The following is a 23,262-nucleotide window of genomic DNA, read 5'->3' on the forward strand; positions in this document are numbered from 1 at the left end:
CTATATTGTCTGGGATGTGGTGCGTGTGATGAAAAACACTCAAAACAGATGTCTGGCTCTGGACACCGATGTCTATAAGGTTCTGATGGGTGTAGCGGATGTTCGCCGAACCGATCGTGCACAAACAAGGAAAAAAAAAGTACAGAAACAACAAAAAAGTACACTGAAAAGGAGAGCCCTGAGCTGCTGCGACCATGCGCGCCGCCATGCTCTTAGCTTAATCTAGCCTACTTCTGGTAGGCTAGGCACTTTTTATAACTTTTTTGTTAGCACATTAGAAAAATTATTGGTGTTTTGGTAAATTATGCACATTGTACAACCCTTTTTTATTATGAAAAGTTTAAGTAAGTGTTGCAGTGGGAGGTTCGGAACGCATTATGGGTTAGCCTTCGCAAACGAATTAAGTTCGTAAGTCAAGGGTCCACTGTATTGCGTATTTAAGTTAATCAAATTTATAACGAGTCTCCGGAAATCCACCCGCTGATGTACCGTATTTGCATATATAGTTTCAACACAAAGGTTTCATTTTACCAAACTTCTCCGCAATCACTTCCTTGTTTCTATCAAAAATGCTGGCAGTCTCAAATTCTCACCGATAAACATGATAAATATACCTGAAGAGACACTTTTAAGGAAATTTAGAAAATTTGCTTGGAGAAGGGGGTCGGCTTAAATACCAGTCATCGGCAAATACATGTAATTTGGTAGGTAGAGAAGGGGGTCGGCTAATATACCGAGTCGGCTTGTATTCCGGAATCTACGGAACTTGGATATATTGTTAGTCCTCTGGAAGAAAGTTTACTTTAATTTATGTCTTTATTGAATAGAGCCATCACACTAAAATGGTGGCAGGTGTGTCTATGAATATGTATTATTTTTGCAATTTTTACTTCACAATTTTTTGTCTTGAATTTATTTATGTATACATGTGTGTAAATATATACCTGAATGCTTTTTAAACAGCATGTTATGTTTATGCCTGCTTTTTTTAACTCTGAGAACTGTAGGTACTTTGGGCAATATGATAGACAGTATTATTTTAGCTATGCAGTCCTCTATCTTGGAACTTAAGATTTTTCCACTTTAATTGTGAGAACAAGAAATAACTATTTTAATTATTATATTTGAATTACTTTAAACATACGGTATTTTTGAATATAGCTACATTACTTGGTTGTTCAGGTTGTCAGGCACATAGAAGGGCTATACTATATAGTTATGACTAAATGTCCAATTATCAAAAAATGTAAAAGGAAATTTAACAGTAGTGTGAATTGCTACTTAAACATTGTAATAGAATTTTTTTATTCTTTGAATTTATGTTCATGGAAGGACACTGTTAGTTTTGTTTCTCTACACACTTTGTGAAGATTCAATGTTATATAATTGAGTTAGAACTTAATAGTTTCTATTGTGTTACTTTATATACAAAATGCAGATTTAACAATGTGTTTTAGCTATCAATTTATTTTTTTTTCAGATTGATGAAGAAGACACCTGTTCTGTAACTGAGAATAAGATTATTAAAAGCAAACGTCAGCCCTTGAGTAAACTGCCGCGGCATCACCCCCTAATCAAAGACTGCTTTAGCGATGAAGGTAACTTAACATAATAGAAAAACTTTAATCTTGATATTTGTATAGTCCTGTAAAATTGTATGTTTTTTTAAGAAACAAGTGTATTTTGTGCAACTTTACTTTGTATTTGCATCACACCTTTTCTTATGTCTTATCTTTCTTGTTTACATGATCAGTGTAGTTAATTATGTTGTACTTTATGTTGATTTTAAATTTAATATTTAACAGATGACTTCTGTGCAAACCTGTATAATATAATAAAAATGTATTTTAAGAAAAAATCTATCTGAAAATTTACTTAAAGTTTTGGGCAAGTTTATGTCTCCTTTGGGTGGAGTGGTGCTCTGGGACTAGGAATTTTTGCCAGCAATCGAAAGGTTGTCAGTTCAAATCCCATAAATGCCAGAAGTGGCTCTACTCTGTTGGGCCGTTGAGCAAGGCCCTTAACCTGCAATTGCTTGATCCTGGGTAGGAAGTTATTCTGCATTCAGCCCTGCAAGCAGTTACTCCAACAGGGAAAACTTAGTGGTTGGTGGCAGGATTTGCACTGCAGTCACCATAAAAAAAAAAAATACACCTTCATACCACACTGTTGTACTGAGGTGTCACCCAGTGCACTCTAGTCCCAATCCAAGTGGTCTGTCATGTGGTGGGTATGGCAACGCACTATCAGCACATGCTCCTAATCTTGTATGACATTATGCTTTATAGAGTTAGATTAAAAGCCTCTGTATGGTTACTGGTTCATTCCAGGAGCTCTTGCAGCTACTACATTTTGGCATAAGGGCTGCAGTAGAAAAAGTATTGCATAAAGTAGAACATTCAGCTTAAAAAAAATCTTAATTGTTTAAGATGTGATTATCATGTATCTTGAGAATATATTCTTTCATCATAGAATTTGTATTTATAATTGTTTGACATTTATTATTGTATTTATAATTCCTTGATATTTATATATTTTTGTATATTTTGCAGAAATGCAAGAGCAAGTAATTTTGGAGGAGGATATCAGTGATTCTGAACCTTGGACAAAATCTCTTGCTAATCTTTGGCAGACACGCCCTCACAATTTACAAGCAGAGCGGGAGTATAATGAAAATATGGGCTTACAATCCCCATACTGTGCTGTGTGCATGATTTTCCAAACTTTTCAACAGGTACAAAATCTTATCATGCTTTATTTTTAAATCTTTTAGGTAAAATATACAACAAAATTTGTCCTTGTGATTATTAGTCCAGACTCATATTTTAAAATGTGTCTTTATTGAAATGATTTTAGTAACTGCAACAGGTTTCTCTTTTGAGTATCAGAGTACAACAATTATAGCTATAATCCATGTGGAGGTTTTATATATACAGTGCCCCCCTTAATATTTGGGACAAAGGCACATTTTTACCTCTCTGCTCCACAGTTTAAAATGACAAATTGGGCAATTCAGATGTGATTAAAGTGATTAAGTCGAATTTTTTATTCATGGACAATTGTATATAGCATGTTCAAGAGTAAGCTGCCCCAGTGACATAATAATGTCATAATTACTTATTATTAGACTGGTGCCTTTTTCCAAGGCATCTTCTAACATTTGAGATATAATTGGTAGTTCCATCTGGTGAAGTGACTTTCTTTTGGTCAAAATATTGTTTTATTCAGAAAAGCACACAGAAATATAGTACTTCTGATACACCTGATTAACTATTGGCATAATGCCCACTGAAATTTCCTGGATGAAGCAGGGTAATAAGCTAGTAATTATTAAAACAATGTTTTGAGAATGGCAGCATTAAAACAGCTAATTACACTGCTTGCATTCAGTTTGTTCTGTTTAGTAAACTGTATTTTGAATTATACAACTAATTTACATCTGTGGGGTGGTACAGGTGTATTGTGGTAAGCACCACAGTTAGATGAACCCACTGTCATTTGTTCAGATCCATTACAAGGCCTAGTTATCTACATGGGGCTGGCACATTATTTTTCTGCATGGATCATTCCCTAAACACTCCAGTTTTCCTTACAGTTCCTTTGAGATGTACAGGTTAGGTTAATTAATGATTTTTAAATTGTGCCCATTCAACTTTGAAGGATGTGTGCATAAGTTTGCCTTTGGATGGATTAGCACCTTATCCACCACAGTTTCTGTTTGCATCCTTATCCCCCACAGTCTTTTCCTCAGCTAGGTGTGTCGTTAGTATGTTATTTTTTTATTTGTACAATTGTTGTTAAATGCTTTTATGTATGTCCATTGTTGAAGAAATTATAATGGTTAATTAGCATATGTTTCCAAGGGAAAAAAATGTTGACATGTCTTGCCAGCTGTGGCTTTTAGACAGATCTTTGGAAGATGGGAGGACAATCCATGTAAACACATGTGAGAATGTAAAATTTCCACTGTGACAGTGCTCAAGGTGAACTTGCCCTTGAAGTTGTAAGGCAAGAATGCATGGATGCATTTTGTAGTGGCCTAGTATATAAGATTAATGTTGAAAATAAGAATGTAAATAGTAAATACAGATAATATGCTTATTGAATTTTGAAAAAATGTAAGTATATTCTTTTTTTAATAAATGTTTTGGGTGATGATTTTTGCAGTTGAAGATAAAGTTTGTGTATTTTTGTTCTAGCTTGAATGCAAAAGCAATTGTCAAAGCCACAAGAAAGACTCAGAGGGAGGACTAAGAACAAAACCACTTATACCTGAAATGTGCTTTGCCAGTAATGAGGATAGCAGTGAGTTTAATTTCTCTGCACCATACCTTGAGGAAGATGGAACCAGCCTGTTGATTAGCTGTTCAAATTGTTTAGTACGGGTTCATACAAGTAAGTATCTCCTCCTACTTTCTGGCTGGGGTGTAGAGAATATATTAGGGGTATTTTCTTTTTCCATTTTCATTAAAGGAATATGACACCTAAAAATTGTAACTTTTTTATCTGAGACTTACCCAGTGTGTGCGTGTTTTTATTTTGTTTTTTATTTTATGGTAATGGCTGAGAAGAATTTTTAATCATATGATTTTATGGAAAATGGACAAAAAGTACCTTATGCAATTGCTTTCTACGGGGACCAACACTGAACAAACAGTATCAATCCATCTGTGAAAAGAATTTCCCCTTATTGCTTATTCCATATATCATATATCAGTGTGTATGCTCACAATATCCCAAGCACATGTATTTTGTTTAAAATATTGTTAAATAAACCATTTCCAGAAAGTATTTCTATGAAAGCCTGGGGAGTGCATTAAATGGGATTGAGCTTTTGAACTGAAGACTGCCTCTCCCCTTATTTGTTGTTCATTAAGTTGTGTTTTTGGTTTTCAATGGTACTATTGAATTGGCTAGTTGCAGGACCTTGGATATGCACAAATACAAGGCATACTTTCCAACTGATAATGTTTACAGTCTCTTTTCTTTCCTAATTATTCACCTCTCTTAGATCATAATCTGCAATGTTATGATGTGAAACACTGTGGTAGCCAAAAGTGAGGTATTACAGGACAGGACACCTGGCCAGTGAATGGGTAATGAGTAAATTGAGATTTTTATTTCATGGACATTTTGATATTATTTACTGTTTGTTCAACATTGGTCTCCATAGAAGGTTATTGTGTCAGGAGCTTCATGTCTATTCTCCATAAAACGATAAAATGAAAAAAAAAATCTCTGCCATTATTAAAACACAAGATGAATATAACAGATTAAAAATATATTTGGGTGGAGCATTCCTTTAAACAAAAAAGATTTATTTTTTATAGTGTTTAGATTTTATGTAAAAATAGAAATGCTTTATTACCTTACATATAGTAAGTATGTTACTATTTTGTAAGTATTCCTTACATTTTACTCCATCATTTAGGTTGTTATGGTGTTACTCCTGAAAAAATCTTTAAGAACTGGATATGTGCCCGGTGTGAAGCAAATGCTATGACAGAGGTAAGATCTTGTTATGGCATGGCTATTATATTTAGTGTGCCTGTTTTTTGTTTTTGTTATTTTTTGTTGTTTTTTATCTTTCTGATCTACTTTTACTACCTCTTAACCCTTCATTTCAGTTTTACAGGTGACACAAGTAATATTTATTTGTGATTCCTCATTTACAGTGGATACTAGTTGGTATCTGTATTTTTCAAAAATATGCTCTTTAGCAAATGGCCTAGTCACACACACTCACCTCTCCTTACTTGCATAAATAACTTAAGATCTCATTTACAGTGTTTAATCAATATATCACAAATACAGATAATATAATAACAAAAAAATTCCTTTTTATACATCACACATTTAACAGAAACCAGTGAACACTTTATATAAAGGTAAATTAACCTTTTAATTCGGAATAACCTTTTAACTCATCATATCCTTTCACAGCTACAACTTCAACTAAAATTTTTGTTAGTGTCTAAACATTTTCTCATTGGCTTGGTGGAATTTTTTCCAGGCTTATTTTACAAATCTGCTGTAACTGCACCATATGTGTTTCAAGCACACATTATTCCAGGTCTTCTAACAACATTGCTATTGACATCATATCTGGTTTATGAACAATGTAGTGTTTGTGTTTTTTTGTACTAGGAGAGAACAGAGTAATCTATCAAAATGAAAGTCTGTCAGATATCTAAACAAAATCAAACACAATTTATTTATGAAGTTTAAATATGGACATTAATTGTGCCATTGGGCACATCACTCAGTTTGGTAATTTTGGTTCTTTTGGTCATTCTCAATCAATTTTTCTTTTTGGATTTTATTTCATCTTTCAAATACCTCTACATATAGTGGCCTTTTTATATAAAGTTTGATGACTGTAAGTCTACTGTAAGATAACTAAATTCCAAAAATGTTTTCCTTTGATTTTTATGATCCTTTCTAGGTTTATGGTACTGAGCAATTGCAAACTTTCTCTGATGTGGTCTTAGGTTTCTTTAGAACATCACAAAATCCATTAAACTAACAAGGATTGTTGTAAATAATCAAGTTATTTGTTTAACTTGATTATAAAGAAAAAAAATTCAAATTTCATCCTATAAGCATTTGCTAATGGAAAAAGGTGAGGTATGGAGGGTCCCAGCAAGAAGTGATGACGTGTCACAAACTACAGAAGTGAACTGATTTACCATCATATGAAAATGGCTGTTCACTAGGATCTCACAGACAACCTACCTGTTGATTTCACTGAAGACTTGTGTGAAATCACAAAACAAGTTATGGCTAACTGCTTAATATGAATGTTTTTGCCATACCATGATGGATATATCAGCATCATTTCTATCAGTTTGCCGTTGTTTATAATGATAGCGAGCTGCAAGTGGGTCATACACCAGGTTGCTGCTCTGACAATCACATCAAATCCCCCCTATGTTCTGATGATTGTGCTAGATTCAGCAAGGGCGGCACCACCACAACATTCCAGTCCCCCACCCCAGTAACCATCCAATGATGAGGTCAGTTGTCCAAAAGGGGCAGAAAAATAAACCACTGATGATCGTGCTGAATTCACTAAGTGGGAGTTGGTGGGTAGTGAAGACATCTACATGGGAGAAAGTGGGTGACAACACCAAAGACTCTGTATCATCGAAATCAGTGGTTCTCAACATTTTCACCCAGCAACTAATATTTGGGGGTGATAAGCAAATGTTATCTACTCATTATTTTCCGCCACTGTGTCTCATTTGGATTTTTTAGGTTGTGTAATGCTATTGACCAAAATTAGTAGTTGATTAGTTGCAACAAAAAATGTTACTTTTATCATGAGAAAACCCTACTGCATTTCCAAAAATGTATTTGAAATGTATTTGAAAAATACACAGAAATCCTGTGTGTTTACAACTAAGCACCATAACCCCTCCACCAATACAGTATATACATTATGCATCAAAACCTCCACCTAAAAATGTACTAAATTCTTGTTAACCTATATTAAAAGATGAAAAGGGAGACCACTGTAAAACAGATACTATATGCAACTAAATAAAGCTGCATTGTTCATCAGATTTTCAGCATTATATTTATTATTAAACTAGTTTATTACATTTAGTGAACTGAATTCTTAGGCCTGTACCAGGTTTTTTGAGTATCTATGAATTTGGTAGATCACTGATCTTTAAATAATAACAGATTTTTTTTTCTTTTCTGTTTCATTTCTGTTCACAGGGCTGCTGCTTGTGTTCCTTGAGGGGAGGAGCCTTGCAGCGAGCAAACAATGACAAGTTAGTTGTATTTTCATTATAATCTAACCAAATTTTTTGTCTTCAACTGTTGGAGCAAGTGCATTTAATGATTTTTTTTTTTTTAATTGGTATGTTTATAAAATGTCTGCTTTCCATTAAATAAAAATAAATCCTTCTGAGTTGAATCTTTGAAAGCTTTAAAGATAACGTTCAGGTTTGTTTTCTTCAAATATCAACAATAAGAGTGTTAACAAAAGGTGTACAAAAATGTTGTGCTGGGTGGTATACTGGTTCATACCGAAAACCATTTCTTATTTTTGTTATGATATGGATTTTTCTTATACCGCAACACCGGTTTAAATTACCTAAACAACTTTCGGACCGTGGCGCAGCAGGAAACTGTTTAAGGGGGGACCATTTTCAGTGCTACACCCCTAAACACGCATCCAATGGAGTACATGTGTTAGTGGAGGTATTGCTTGGGGCCCCTTTTTAACTGATACACTGCTAAACACGTATGCAACGGAGTACATGTGGTAGTGAAGATATTGTGCGGTGAAAATGGACAGAGAACATTCCGAAACTGATGCTGTAGCAGATGATAAAGTTGAACATGATAACACAGAAGAACCTTTGCTGAAAAAAAGGAGTCACATTCGTTGCCTGGAGATACTTTGGTTTTTAAAGGTTGGATGTGTGGACCATTATGTTCAAATCTGTGAATACCGTTTCTATACTACTGAATAATACTGCAAGCCACGTTGTACTTGTTTTATTTCTTTTCAATACTGTGTAATGTACCTGGGTACTGTGTAATAGTGTAACGATATGTTGACTTTATTCTCGACATTTCTACTTTATTCTCACGGTTTATGTCAAGATTAAAGTCGACCTGTTAACTTTATTCTCGTAATGTGTCATTAAAGTAGAACATCATAAACTAAACTTCATCTTAAAATTAATATTTAATTTACTAAATTTTCTCAAACCCCGTCATAAGTTATGTAGCACATTAAATGCTTTGTGTTAAGTGTTCCCCGAGCCATGTTAATCACTACGTGCTTCTTAGGGCCGATTTATACTTCATGCACACAACGCGTACACGCCCACATCATGGCTGCCACGCGTTCCCAGAGTTCATTTCACGCGTCCTATGAGTTGCAGTACAAGCAAAAAGTCGGGGGGCGAAGTGTGCTAAAAGTCGGAAAGTGATGTCAGTGTCTCTGTTTACTATCCACATGTGACAGCCTCTATGCAGATCCTATGGGATGAATGCTTCGATGCGGTGAAGCAAAATGCCGACATACAGATGCATTCATGGTTCTTTTATATTCAAGCGTCGCATATTCCCGATCGTAATGACACGATACATTTTAAAAGTCTCACATACCATCTTTTGTTCCGTCTTTTTTTTTTTTTTGCAACATAACAACAGCAACATAATGTATAGCGTTATATTTGAGCCACTGAGAAAAACATAAAAGACACGGTGAAAACGTGTATTTTGTGATTAAAGTGGAAATTTCGGCTTTAATCTCGAAATGTCCACTTTAACCTCGTAGTTTACTTTATGATTAATGCAGACCATTGTAAACGCCTGACCCTGACAGCAGTGGGAAGCAGCAATAATTCACCACACAGATCAAATTAAATGTATGATATTCCAACTCTCTGCACATTTAGAATTATTAGATTTGTACTTTATACCACTTTCATGATGAAATGCATTAAAGTGTGTATGTTACATTTTACATATAATTTCGTTTAAATAATGAAAACAGTACTGTTAATAAATACACACATGGGGGAATAATTACACACATGGGGGAATAATTACACACATGGGGGTGTCACAGTGGTGGAGCGATAGCACTGCTGTCTCGCCGGGAGTTATGTTGCTGGTATTTCCTGTTTGTATTCCACACTGTGCTCCGGTTTCCTTCCAAAGATATGCAGATTTGGGGATTTGGTGCCGCTAAAATGACGCTAGTGTATGCTAGTGCTTGTATTCACCTTGCGATGAGCGGAGGCCTCGTCCAGGGATTATTTCTCACTCGTGCCCAATGCTTGCTGAAATGGACACATCCCTGGATTGATGGATTTAATTAATAAACATAATTTTCAGAGATATTGCTGTAAGGTGTCATCAGAATTTAATGAGTGTTCTAGGCAATTCGCAACACAGAGCAGCCGAACGTGTTCTCACCGTGATAATATCTCGCACTGCCACCTGGTGGATTCCTCCAGATTTACGAAAAGTACGCGCGAAAGTGTGAACACTACAACGCTTGCGTAGCAGGAGCGTCCGCTGCAGCATGCGTCGCGTGGCGTGAAGTATAACTCCAGCCTTAAACTGACTTCCTCTTGCACTAAGAGGAGGCTCAGGCAGCACACAGAATACATTAATTTCATGATATTCCTGCTCCCTGAACATTTTGAATGCTAAGATAAATATTTGATGTAATTTTCTTGATGAAATGCATTAAAGCATGTATTAATCATATGGGGGCACAGTGGTGTGGAGGTTGCACTGCTGCCTCACAGCAAGGGGGTCTCGGGTGTTCCCTGCCTTGAATTTGCATGTTTTTCTGGCGGGTTTACTTGGCGTGCTTCAGTTTCCTTTCAAAGTCATGTAGGATGTGGGGTTTTGTTATGCTATATTGACCCTTCTAGTGTATGTGTTGCTCGTGTTCACCCTGCGATGCCCTGGCACCTCGTTCAGGATTTGCTCCTTCCTCGCATACAATAATAATACATTTTATTTATACAAGGCGCCTTTCTGAGAACTCAAGGACACTGAACAAACAATTAATAAATAAATAAAAAGACACATTATAAACAACTCAGAACATACAGAAGATATAAAATTTAAACCAAACAAAGCCACTGTAATCATTAAGAAAAAGCCATTTTAAACAGATGTGTTTAAAGATTACATTTGAAGGTTGAAAATGATTTGGTATTTCTTAGCGCAGTAGGTAATGAATTCCAGAGCTTGGGAGCAGAAAGGCTGAATGCTCTGCTCCCCATGGAGGTTAGACGGGCGAGAGGGACAGTCAGGTGGATGGAGGAAGATGATCTAAGGTTACAGGAAGGAATTGCCACATGAAGAATGTTGGACAGATATTGAGGGGCGAGTTTATGAATGGCCTTAAATGTTAATGGCAGAATTTTAAAATCAATTTGAAACTTATTTGGGAGCCAATGATGCTGCTGCAAGACTGGAGTGATATGGTGAATAGATGAGGTTCGAGTAATGCTTGCTTGGATGGGTGCAACCCTGAATGGATGGCATAATTAAAACATGTATAACAAAGTTTTTTTTAAAGTTCTGAACACTCCGTGGTCTAAGTTTATAACTAGTTTTAATTTCACAGAAACGTTTATCGTGTGGATTGTTCATGTGGAGAAAGAAAAAGGAAGGATAGGAACTAGGGGTTTGGTACGTCAGACAGAGACAGCACGCATGCAATAAAGAAAGCCCGCTCAGAATAACATCCATTGAATTCTGTGTTTGTGTCTCCAACCACCAGATCACCTACCCAACATTTACATAATATTTAAGTTAAACCTGTGCGATACCCATTCATCCAGTTTTTTGGAGCCTCGTCACACCTGCCATAAAGTTCTCTACACTGAACGTACACCTGGGGACGCCTTACTGCGAGGGAGTAGCACTACTGCCACGCTACCATGCATGTTTAATACCTGTTTTAATGCATTTCATCCTGAAAATGATATCAAGTATTTATCTTAGCATTCTAAATTTTCAGAGTACAGGAATATCATGAAGTGAATGTATTCTGTGTGGTGATTGCTGCCTGTGCCTCCTCTTAGTGTAGAGGAAGTCAGTTTAAGAAGCGCTAGTGATTAACAACTGGGTCGGGGTTTGAGAAAATCTAGTGAATTAAATACCTTTTTATTTTAGGGTGAAGTTTAGTTTACAACGTTCTACTTTAATGACAAAATAAACTACGAGAATAAATCTCAATGTAAACTTTGAGAATAAAGTGGAAATGTCGAGAATAAAGTCAACATGTCGACTTTACTCTAGACCAGGGGTCCTCAATCACGGTCCTGGAGAGCCGCAGTGGCTGCAGGTTTTTGCTCCAACCCAGTTGCTTAATAAAAAGCACTTACTGCTAAAGTAACACTTCTGCTTCACTTTAGTGATTTTGAGCCCTTATTGCTTAATTTTGTCTTAAACAGCTATTTTAATTGCTCCTTATTATCAATAACATGCAAATGACAAGAGAGAGCAGCATTTCTCCATTTAGCTTATTTACATTTACACCTGTGTGTATTTATCTGCACTATTGGGTTTAATTAAATACTTGGAAGAAAACTGAAGAGAAAAAATTGAAGGACTGAGAATTACTCGTCCATTTTTATCTTTCAAATCATTTGCATGATAGAAAGGGAAAGAAAATCTAGGATATGAGAATGACCTAACATAGCAGAGTTAATTTAATTTCATAGCTTGTTAGTGCTTTATTGGCAAGAATTGCTTTCTAATTAAGCAACCAGGTCAGAACAAAAACCTGCAGCCACTGCGGCTCTCCAGGACTGGGATTGGGGACCCCTGCTCTAGACGTATAGTTTTTTTTTTTCTTCCCTGGATCCGTATTTTTTTCTTCTTCGCGGTGGCCCTAATACGATTCCGTAGCGCTATACCACAAATAGCATTATAAATGCATGTCGCAGTTTCATTATTTATGTATATAACTTAGCTTGAAGCAAGGTCCATATTAATGCAATTTGCCTAAATGATGGTTCAGTTGGTAAAGATGTCATCACCAAGTTGCATTTGTTTCATTTTATTTTATTTTTATTTGGTGAATGCTGTGTAATGCACCTGGGCTTGAAGTAATTGTATTATTACTAGAAGTTGCACTATTATTTATTTTATTGTTTTTATTTATTAGTTTAAATATTATGCAGTTTAATGATGGTAAAGTTGTTTATAAAGTCACTTTAAAGTGTCAGTGGACAGAGATTGTTAACATTAACAGAAAGTGCAGTTGGTTTACAAAAAATATTTGCTATTTATTCCTTTTCTAACACATGTTCAGTGCAATGCAACTTTTGACAAGCATGTTTTGAAATGCCTCTTTGGTTGAAAATATGTTGTTAAAATTTTACTTTAAGTTGTTTGCAAAATTTGTTCTATAAAAAGGTTCTATATTTTGACTGCAACTTTCATGCAATGTGATTCCTTCACTTCATTGGTGCCACCCCCTTGAAAACTCTCAGTTTATGGGGCCATGCAAACCTGTATTAATAAACATTAAAATGTTTTTTGTACAATGTACAGTTCTCATGACAGTGGAATAGGTTATCTTTAGCCATTCTACTGCAGTAATTGCAGTGGAAAATGTGGTTAACATCCACTCATGCATGAGAAAAAAATGCAGTTGAATACCGTGAAACTGGTATAATTTTGAAAAATACTGTGATATAGAATTTTGGTCATACCGCCCAGCACTACAAAAATGTTTACATGGAATGCAGATATATGTGCAATATGTAAACACAAAAGCATTTATATGTACTCGAATGTATGAATAAATAGGTATTAAAAGAGATGAAAATTGAAAGTAGAATTTCGTGTCAATCAAAAAGCTGAATAATTATTAGTAATTCTTTAAAGCCTAGAAAAGTAAATGCTATGTAATTTGATGTATTCCTATTGCTTTTCAGGTGGGTGCACGTCCTCTGTGCAGTTGCAGTTTTGGAAGCTCGATTTGTGAATATTGCTGACAGAAGTCCTGTGGATCTCAGTGGAATACCATTGCAGAGGTTCAAACTGGTGTGTAAAAATATTTCATGGACATTAATTCAAGAAACTTGATACTTGTATAAATTTGCCAAAACAGAGCAATATTTATGTAACATTTAAAGAAATATCTTAAAATTATTTACACTGTTAACATATATCATGTTAAGTATTATAATATGTTACACTGTGCCTTATAAAAACATGCATAACAGAGCACAAGATATTGGGGCTTTGATTACAGTTCTAAAGTTCAGATTGATTAGAGGGTGTTATTGTAAAAAGGCCAAAAATTATCATTCAGTAATAATTATCTAACAACTGGAACCTTATTAAGGATGTAACCCTGCCTTGTGTTTGATGCTGCCCACAGCCGCATTACTATGAATTGAAGTAAGTGTGTTTAATAACTAAATAATGAGTAAACTATCACAGGTAATTCTTTATTTGTAAGGAAACAGTTAATATGACTACTTTAGTATTTTTGCCAGTAATATGTGGAATGATAATAAGAGAGGGCGGCACGGGTTCGCTTCCTGGTCCTCCCTGCGTGGAGTTTGCATGTTCTCCCCGTGTCTGCGTGGGTTTCCTCCCACAGTCCAGACATGCAGGCTAGGTGGCTAAATTGGCCCTAGTGTGTGCTTGGTGTGTTTGTGTGTGTCCTGCGATGGGTTCCTGCCTTGTGCCCTGTGTTGGCTGGGATTGGCTCCAGCAGACCCCCGTGACCCTGTGTTCAGATTCAGCGGGTTGGAAAATGGATGGATGATAAGAGAGTGCATGTTTACATTATTTTCCAGTTCTTGTGTTGCACTTTTACAATAGGCTGAAAAAAAGAATTCCGTAGTAGTAAAAAAAAAAATATATATATATATATATATATTTTACCCTACTTTGTTTTTATTTATTCAAGAAGAGTTGTTAAGTTGTAGGACTTTATGCTTAATATTACTTTGATTGCAAAATATCTGTACAAAGTGATATGAGAAGCTTTTACACAATAGAAATTTGAACGTTTACACTGTTACCATTGAAAGCAACTCTACCAGTGTAATTAGAATTAAGCAGAATACAGCATGTGTTTTTTCTTGATTTACAGTGCATCCGGAAAGTATTCACATCGCATCACTTTTTTCCACATTTTGTTATGTTACAGCCTTATTCCAAAATGGATTAATTTCATTTTTTTCCTTAGAATTCTACACACAACACCCCGTAAATACAACGTGAAAAAAGTTTACTTGAGGTTTTTGCAAATTTATTAAAAATAAAAAAAACTGAGAAATCACATGTACATAAGTATTCACAGCCTTTGCTCAATACTTTGTCGAAGCACCTTTGGCAGCAATTACAGCCTCAAGTCTTTTTGAATATGATGCGGCAAACCTATCCTTGGCCAGTTTCGCCCATTCCTCTTTGCAGCACCTCTCAAGCTCCATCAGGTTGGATGGGAAGCGTCGGTGCATATCCATTTTAAGATCTCCCCAGAGATGTTCAATCGGATTCAAGTCTGGGCTCTGGCTGGGCCACTCAAGGACATTCACAGAGTTGTCCTGAAGCCACTCCTTTGATATCTTGGCTGTATGCTTAGGGTTGTTGTCCTGCTGAAAGATGAACTGTCGCCCCAGTCTGAGGTCAAGAGCGCTCTGGAGCAGGTTTTTATCCAGGATATCTCTGTACATTACTGCAGTCATCTTTCCCTTTATCCTGACTAGTCTCCCAGTTCCTGCCGCTGAAAAGCATCCCCACAGCATGATGCTGCCACCACCATGCTTCACTGTAGGGATGGTATTGGCCTGGTGATGAGCAGTGCCTGGTTTCCTCCAAACGTGACGCCTGGCATTCACACCAAAGAGTTCAATCTTTGTCTCATCAGACCAGAGAATTTTGTTTCTCATCAACAACAACAACATTTATTTATATAGCACATTTTCATACAAACAGTAGCTCAAAGTGCTTTACATATTAAAGAATAGAAAAATGAAAGACACAATTATAAAACAAAATAAATCAACATTTAACATCGAATAAGAGTAAGGTTCAATGGCCAGGGGGGACAGAAAAAACAAAAAAAAACTCCAGACGGCTGGAGAAAAAATAAAATCTGTAGGGATTCCAGACCATGAGACCGCCCAGTCCCCTCTGGGCATTCTACCTAATATAAATGAAACAGTCCTCTTTGGATTTAGGATTCTCACGGAAGGGCTTGATGATGATGGTCTGAGAGGCCTTCAGATGCCTTTTGGCAAACTCCAGGCGGGCTGCCATGTGCCTTTTACTAAGGAGTGGCTTCCATCTGGCCACTCTACCATACAGGCCTGATTGGTGGATTGCTGCAGAGATGGTTGTCCTTCTGGAAGTTTCTCCTCTCTCCACAGAGGACCTCTGAAGCTCTGACAGAGTGATCATTGGGTTCTTGGTCACCTCCCTGACTAAGGCCCTTCTCCCCAGATCGCTCAGTTTAGATGGCCGGCCAGCTCTAGGAAGAGTCCTGGTGGTTTTGACCTTCTTCCACTTACGGATGATGGTGGCCACTGTACTCATTGGGACCTGCAAAGCAGCAGAAATTTTTCTATAACCTTCCCCAGATTTGTGCCTCGAGACAATCCTGTCACAGAGTTCTACAGACAATTCCTTTGACTTCGTGCTTGGTTTGCGCTCTGACGTGAACTGTCAACTGTGGGACCTTATATAGACAGGTGTGTGACTTTCCAAATCATGTCCAATCAACTGAATTTACCACAAGTGGACTCCAATTAAGCTGCAGAAACATCTCAAGGATGATCAGGGGAAACAGGATGCACCTGAGCTCAATTTTGAGCTTCATGGCAAAGGCTGTGAATACTTAGGTACATGTGCTTTCTCAATTTTTTTATTTTTAATAAATTTGCAAAAATCTCAAGTAAACTTTTTTATGTTGTCATTATGGGGGGTTGTGTGTAGAATTCTGAGGAAAAAAATTAATTTAATCCTTTTTGTAATAAGACTGTAACATAACAAAATGTGGAAAAAGTGATGCGCTGTGAATACTTTCCGGATGCACTGTAAATATAGTTTTGAGAAGTAGTTTGTGAATGTTGTTCAGCATTTTCTGGATTCCTTCATGAATATCTCCTGAACTGCAATCTTTTTCATCTCACACTATTATAATGGGTCAGCAAAGTTTTTAATTGGTTAAATAGCAAGTTCAATATGGTGTATGGTCATATCTCTGTTGAACTTATTTTAAAATTTCAAGGTTAAGTATTGAAAAGAGTATGTTTATCATAGGAGAGAAGATAATTGGGGAAAGGGCAACTGGGGTGAATATATCTAATTATTGAAAATATTCAGTTCATTCAAGCTACTTCAGAAGCAAAATGGGTGTTCCCCAATACAACTAGAAGAATTGTCTTTGATAAGATTATGCACAAGCTGAATTTTATTTACTGAAAGTACATAGCATTCATTTATTGAAAGTATAATGTGTACCAATACCAAAACACAAGGCAATTTTGTTGCCTTAAGCACAGGACGACTTGTCATGATTGAGGGAGATAATAAATTTCAGATTGTATCATGAAATTCTGAACTATTTTTTGTGGCACCTATATGTGATTTAAGGCTTAAAAAATAGGATCATGCAACATAGTGATAATGATCCCAAGCATAAAAGCAGGTCAACTGCAAGAATGTCTTAAACTAGTGAAGTTCTCCCTTTTTTTTTTTTTTTTTTTACAAAAACCAAATGAGAATTTTATTTTCAGACTTAATGTCATGCTGTGTGATGATCTGACATGATTGTCTAAAGAAGCCAATAATTAACAAACCCTATACCCTCCAAGCCTTCCTCACAACAATCCTTATTTTAATTGATTTTAGGAGCACCCTAGCACACAAAAAGATGACCTAGAACTCCTATGGTGTGTTACTGTTAGGTGGCAGGTGAATGTCCCTGCTCCACTTGACTAAGTCCATCACAATCTCTGTATACTGCTAGTCCTGCCCATTACAGATGTATCCTGCAATTAGTGAGTCAATTGGGAATATCTCTAGATGTTCTAAATTGGCATTAGTGATGCTGTTAAACTGACCTTGATCCTAATCATGTAGTGATATTGTCTTGTTCATCTATCTTTAACACTAGAATTATCAGAGCCTACGAAAAAACTCATAATTCCGTCCCACCTTAAATTTCTTCTTAAATCCCTTCACACCTCTCCGCCAGTGTCCTTTGTCCTCTAAATGTGCTAATAAATAGAAGCTAGAAGCAGCCGGCTATTCCTTCCCCCCACCAATTTAGAACGTGCATGAACTTCTCCCAGCTCATGCCTTGATTGAGTATCTGGGAGTGAAGTGGAGTTTTAGAGTGGAAATAATAGATCGTTATTTGGAACACACACATTTCATGTCTGTTCTGTTTCTACAATAATCTGTGTAAACACATTGTTAAAACAGAAACGTTTTTTATATTCTAGTAGTAGATGACAAAATGTAGACATAAACTATATAATGTATGAAGCCTGAAGTCCAAATATCAAAGAAACATTTTCACAAAAGGTACAAACATAACACAATAATTGCGCTTTTATTCAAAAATATAACTGCAGAAACAAAAAGCCGCCTTAACATGCGGCATTGACACCCGTTTATTGTAACTGCCTCTGTGGTGCAATAGAATCAGTTCCCGCCTGGGAATCAAAAGGTTGCGAGTTCGATCCTGCACCACTCTGTTTTGAGAAATAAACTGCTCTTAGTCTTACTATTTTAGAATAAAAGCATACAATTGATTTCAGTCTGTAACCGTGCAATTTATGATCCTTGTAAAGGTTAGCTTTGTTTTTTTTTTTTTTTAAAGTCACATTTTATTCTCTCAGTTGCGTTCAGAATTAATCCATACAACCCCATCTGACACGGCTGTTTTCACATAATGACGCGCTATAGTTCTGCAGTGTACCACGATGCATACTAACGCCCCAAAGGATTCTGACACACAAAAGCTGGCGAAGCTGCCTTCTTCGTATCTCACCGTCACTTGATTTTCTTTTTATTCAGTTTTATTGAATGTTCCTGCCAGTCCCCGCATGTTGCTGTATGCTGTTTCTTTTGTACTCCAGGACATGCAGAGGAAAGAATGGTAAAGAGCAGTAACTTCGGCGCTATATGCAATCATCAGACACTCCCCATCTGCCCGTTGTTTTGTTATACTTTTACACCAACATATGTTCCTGTGTTTCAGCATGCTCAAACGGGCATGCTTAAAAAATACACGTGTAATGCCACGAAAAGTGCACGCAGACACTTCATTTTGCAAACAAAACAAGTGCACTTTTATTCAAGACTACCTGTATAACCGAAGAAAAAAGAAAGCAAGTTACAGTAGGTGATTGATACGACAGCTTGCATGGTGCAATGCTAAGAAGTGCTGATTTTCATTCCGTGCTATATAAAATCATCACATTCAAATATTAACAGTTCCCACACACCCAAGGACCGTCCTTCCTACATTTACGACATGTGTACTTGTTGCAGTGCACACACCTCTCTGTGCTATGGTTCCTATTACACTGAATGAGCACCTGACACTGTACTTTCTTCCCTGGGGGATGGTCCCACATCAGAGAATTTCCAGTTTCTGCATAAATTCACACCCGATCTGACGCTGTTCGTTTTTAAGTAATATTGCATTAGTGCGATGATTTCACATATATTGTCTCTTTCTTTCAGGTGTGTAATAGAAACCACAGCATAGAGAGAAGTGTGTACATTGCTTCTTACAGGAAAAGGCAATGGAAAAAGTGCACTTGAATAAAAGTGCACTTTTGTTATACTTTTACACCAAAATATGTTCCTGTGTTTGAGCGACACGGGCAGATGGGGAGTGTCTGATAATTGCATATAGCGCTGAAGTTACTGCTCTTTACCATTCTCTCCTCTGCATGTCCTGGAGTACAAAAGAATCAGCATACAACAACATGCGGGGACTGGCAGGAACACTCAATAAAATGAATAAAAAGAAAATCAAGTGACGGTGAGATACGAAGAAGGCAGCTTCGCCAGCGTTTGTGTGTCAGAACCCTGGGGGTGTTAGTATGCATCGTGGTACACTGCAGAGCTATAGCACGTCTTTATGTGAAAACAGCCGTGTCAGATGGGGTTGTATGGATTGATTCTGAACGCGACTGAGAGAATAAAAAGTGCATTAAAAAAAACAAAGCTAACCTTTACAAGGATCATAAATTGCACCGGCTGTTACAGACTGAAATCAAATGTATGTTTTTATTCTAAAGTAGTAAGACTAAGAGCAGTTTACTTCTCAAAACGGAGTGGTGCAGGATCGAATTCGTGACCTTTTGATTCCCAGGCGGGAACTGATTTTATTGCACCACGGAGGCAGTTACAATAAACGGGTGTCAATGTCGCATGTTAAGGCGGCTTTTTGTTTCTGCAGTTATATTTTTGAATAAAAGCGCAATTGTTGTGTTATATTTGTACATTTTGTGAAAATATTTCTTGGATATTTGGACTTCAGGCTTCATGCATTATATAGTTTATGCCTACATTTTGTCATCTACTACTAGAATATAAAAAACGTTTCTGTTTTAACAATGTGTTTACACAGATTACTGTAGAAACGGAAACAGACATGAAATGCGTGTGTTCCAAATAACGATCTATTATTTCCACTCTAAAACTCCACTTCACTCCCAGATACTCAATCAAGGCATGAGCTGGGAGAAGTTTGTGCACGTTCTAAATTGGTGGGGGGATGGAATAGCTGGCTGCTTCTAGCTTCTCTTTATCACAGCACATTTAGAGGACAAAGGGCGCTGGCGGAGAGGTGTGAAGGGATTTAAGAAGCGATTTAAGGTGGGACGGAATTACGAGTTTTTTCGTAGGCTCTGGTAATTCTAGTGTTAAAGAAGGCAGTCACAGAGTCCAGATGAAAATGCTGAACTTTTCTTTATTTGCACAGAGAAATGTCTCAAGTCCATAGAGTAAGCAATTAATTAAACAATTCATTTGTTTTTATATTTTTGTATTACCAATACCTCATGTAATACATCACATCATCAGACTCTTAATATGCAGGATTTTATTACCCCATGTAGTCAACTAATGCCACCAGTATTTTCTTACTCCTGTTAATCTGAATGCAGCCTCGTTAATGGGGATGTCCTGTGGATTCTCCTATTCATTTTAGCACCACTTCATAAGAGGGGTGTTTGGGTTTTCCCATTAGTTTATCCTCGCTTTCTAGAGGGGTGTACATTACTCATTTACCTCATTCTGACCTTGGAAAATCAAGTTGGTGGTTTGTCTGAAATGAGGCAGACCTCATTGTGTTTAAGTTTTAAGCTATATTTAGTTAACTCATGAGTTATGTTTAATAATTCATTCTATATATACACTTGTAATAAATTGTAAAAGATTATTCTATATTAACTAAAAATTCCATAATATCTACATACATTCCACAACCGGAGAGGCTGGCCAATGTCAGGGGCACTGGGGAAATCAAAGAACCTGATGAAATGGCTGGCTTTGTCCAGGAGGATATAGACTCTGTGGAACATGTCTTTCAACTAATCTTATATAGCCTTGTAAATAAGACTGTATTTATTCAATCTGTAAGCAAGGGCAGCAGTTGTTTTAAGACTGCAGTTCCAAACCTCTTAATGATATGTAAAATGAGGACTTCTGGTCTTTAGTCCTTGAACACGTCAGCACCCATTTCCAAGTGCTGGAACTTTACACAATGTCTTCCACTGTTTAGGTTCCTTCTTTGTTCATGCAATCTTAATAGCTGTCTGGTACATGTTTTGATCACATTTGAACTGATACGGTTAGGACCAAATGCCTTGCCAGTACTGGGCATTTTTATAGGGCTGCAACTAATGATTATGTTGATAATCAATTAATTTGGCCATTATTTTGTCAATTAAACGATTAGTTGGATTGTAAAAAAAATCGAATTTAAGCACAAAGTGCATGAAATTGAACTTTTCACCAAATAAACATATTTGTATAAACTTTAAAGAAATGTATTTTATATTGAACTGCTTATAGATATTTTAAACTAAATATAGGTTTTTATACATATATGTAATAATACTTTGAAAATAAATAGTAATAAATAAATAATAAAACGCTTGGTAACACCTCTGGTTGTTCAATGAACACACACAAGCTAGCCTTAAAAATACAACAGCTTTCAGTAAATTAACTAACTAAACTTGCAATTTCCATGTGCATTCAGAGTCGCTCGAAACACACACTTCAAAAATTAAACGTGTAATTTAAGCGTTTTCTCAGTTTTTGTGAAAAAGGTTTACTGCCAAAGCATTTTGTAAATATCTGACCATGACAACACCACAGAAGAATCTGCTACACCATCATGAGTTTGTATCTTTTTGCGTCATCTTTTGTCCTTTTAGTGTTTGCAGTGGTAAAAGGTTTTCCAAATTCTTTGGCACACTTGCTTGCAGTCAACAAACTGTCACAACCTGCTGCAAATCATTTGCATTTGGGAGTAAGCTGTTCGACTTTAACATTTTGAAACTGTGTGATCCGGCCACAAAATCTGTTTTACTGGCTACACTAGACTTGCTTGCAGATTATCGCGTCTTCCTCCAGATTGTATAAAAGCCTTTTGAAGCTCGATAGCCAACTAGTCTGGGACTTCCGCGTTTCTAGCCCACTCCTATTTTTTTTACTCGGAATGAGCAATAAGCTTGTCAGTCATAGTTGATGTGTTGAGATATTCACTCTCACTGAAATTCTGATTTCCTTTTCATGCAGCACTGGGGTGTGTGTGTGTGTGGGGGGGTGGCTAAGGGGAATTTCTGCTTGGACAGGGACTTAAGTTTCTTCACATGTTACATGTGTTTGCCAGCATATAATGTAGCACTATAATTTAGTGGACTGACCGTGTCAAAAGGGTAAAAAAATATATCTATGATAGCAAGTGAAAATCTGAATGTTTACTAGCAAGTGGCCAGTGACATTTTTTTAGTCGCCTATTACAACACTGTCGCATATGCTGGTGTTTTATTTGCATTATAGAGAGCTGGACTATGTCTTAAATTATTCCTAACTTCAGACTGAAAGTCATGTCATTATGCCTAACATAGCAAACACTGCATTATGTATGCTGAAGTTACCCAGTTTATTTTTTTGGAAACGCCACGCTGCAATAGTGTGTGGCTATCCAGCAGATCCTCCTCAGCCTCCTTTTTTTTTTTTTTTAAAGAACTGGCAGTTGTTGAGTAATAGGGTCATATTTGGGGTATCAATAGTAGTTTGTGGTTGGATCTCCTAAAGGACATATAGGTACAGAGGCATTATCCTTTTTTTACTTTACCATAAAACAATTCCAGAATTCTGAAAAAGTTACCAGAGGTGGAGAAAAGTGAATCATGATTGAAGTTCTTAGAAATGGCCATGAAAGTGGCTGTGTATTCAGTGGCAGGATTTTACATGACAGAAAATATTGTCTCCATGGTGATTGTGCCATCAGACATATGCAGTACATACACATATAAAACAATCTTGTATGGAAAACGTCCTTGGCAATTTCACCACAATTCAGAAGCAAGTAGCTTCACATTCTGGTTACATAACTCTGTTTATCTTTAAATATTGTAACTTATCTTCGATTCAACAACTCAATGACTCTTCAGTTCCACCCAACGTTAACATTTTTTGACTGTTATACCTGCCTTGCACTCTCCACCTTGCATTTTTTAACTTGCACTGCATTTTTAT

The 23,262-nt window shown here is 36.6% G+C and overlaps 1 protein-coding gene across 2 annotated transcripts in view; it reads left to right on the forward strand.

Annotated features, from left to right (window-relative positions):
• kdm4aa (lysine (K)-specific demethylase 4A, genome duplicate a) overlaps positions 1-23,262 on the forward strand; it is a 90,246-nt gene that overhangs the window by 47,157 nt on the left and 19,827 nt on the right. For both annotated transcript variants that reach the window (XM_039734541.1, XM_039734540.1), the window contains exons 12-17: positions 1,481-1,598; positions 2,553-2,734; positions 4,200-4,395; positions 5,432-5,508; positions 7,726-7,781; positions 13,443-13,551. In XM_039734541.1, coding sequence (XP_039590475.1) covers positions 1,481-1,598; positions 2,553-2,734; positions 4,200-4,395; positions 5,432-5,508; positions 7,726-7,781; positions 13,443-13,551 — 738 coding nt within the window. The remainder of the gene's footprint in view (positions 1-1,480; positions 1,599-2,552; positions 2,735-4,199; positions 4,396-5,431; positions 5,509-7,725; positions 7,782-13,442; positions 13,552-23,262) is intronic.

This window comes from Polypterus senegalus, chromosome 14 (assembly GCF_016835505.1).
Source record: "Polypterus senegalus isolate Bchr_013 chromosome 14, ASM1683550v1, whole genome shotgun sequence".
NCBI classification, from domain to species: Eukaryota; Metazoa; Chordata; class Cladistia; order Polypteriformes; family Polypteridae; genus Polypterus; species Polypterus senegalus.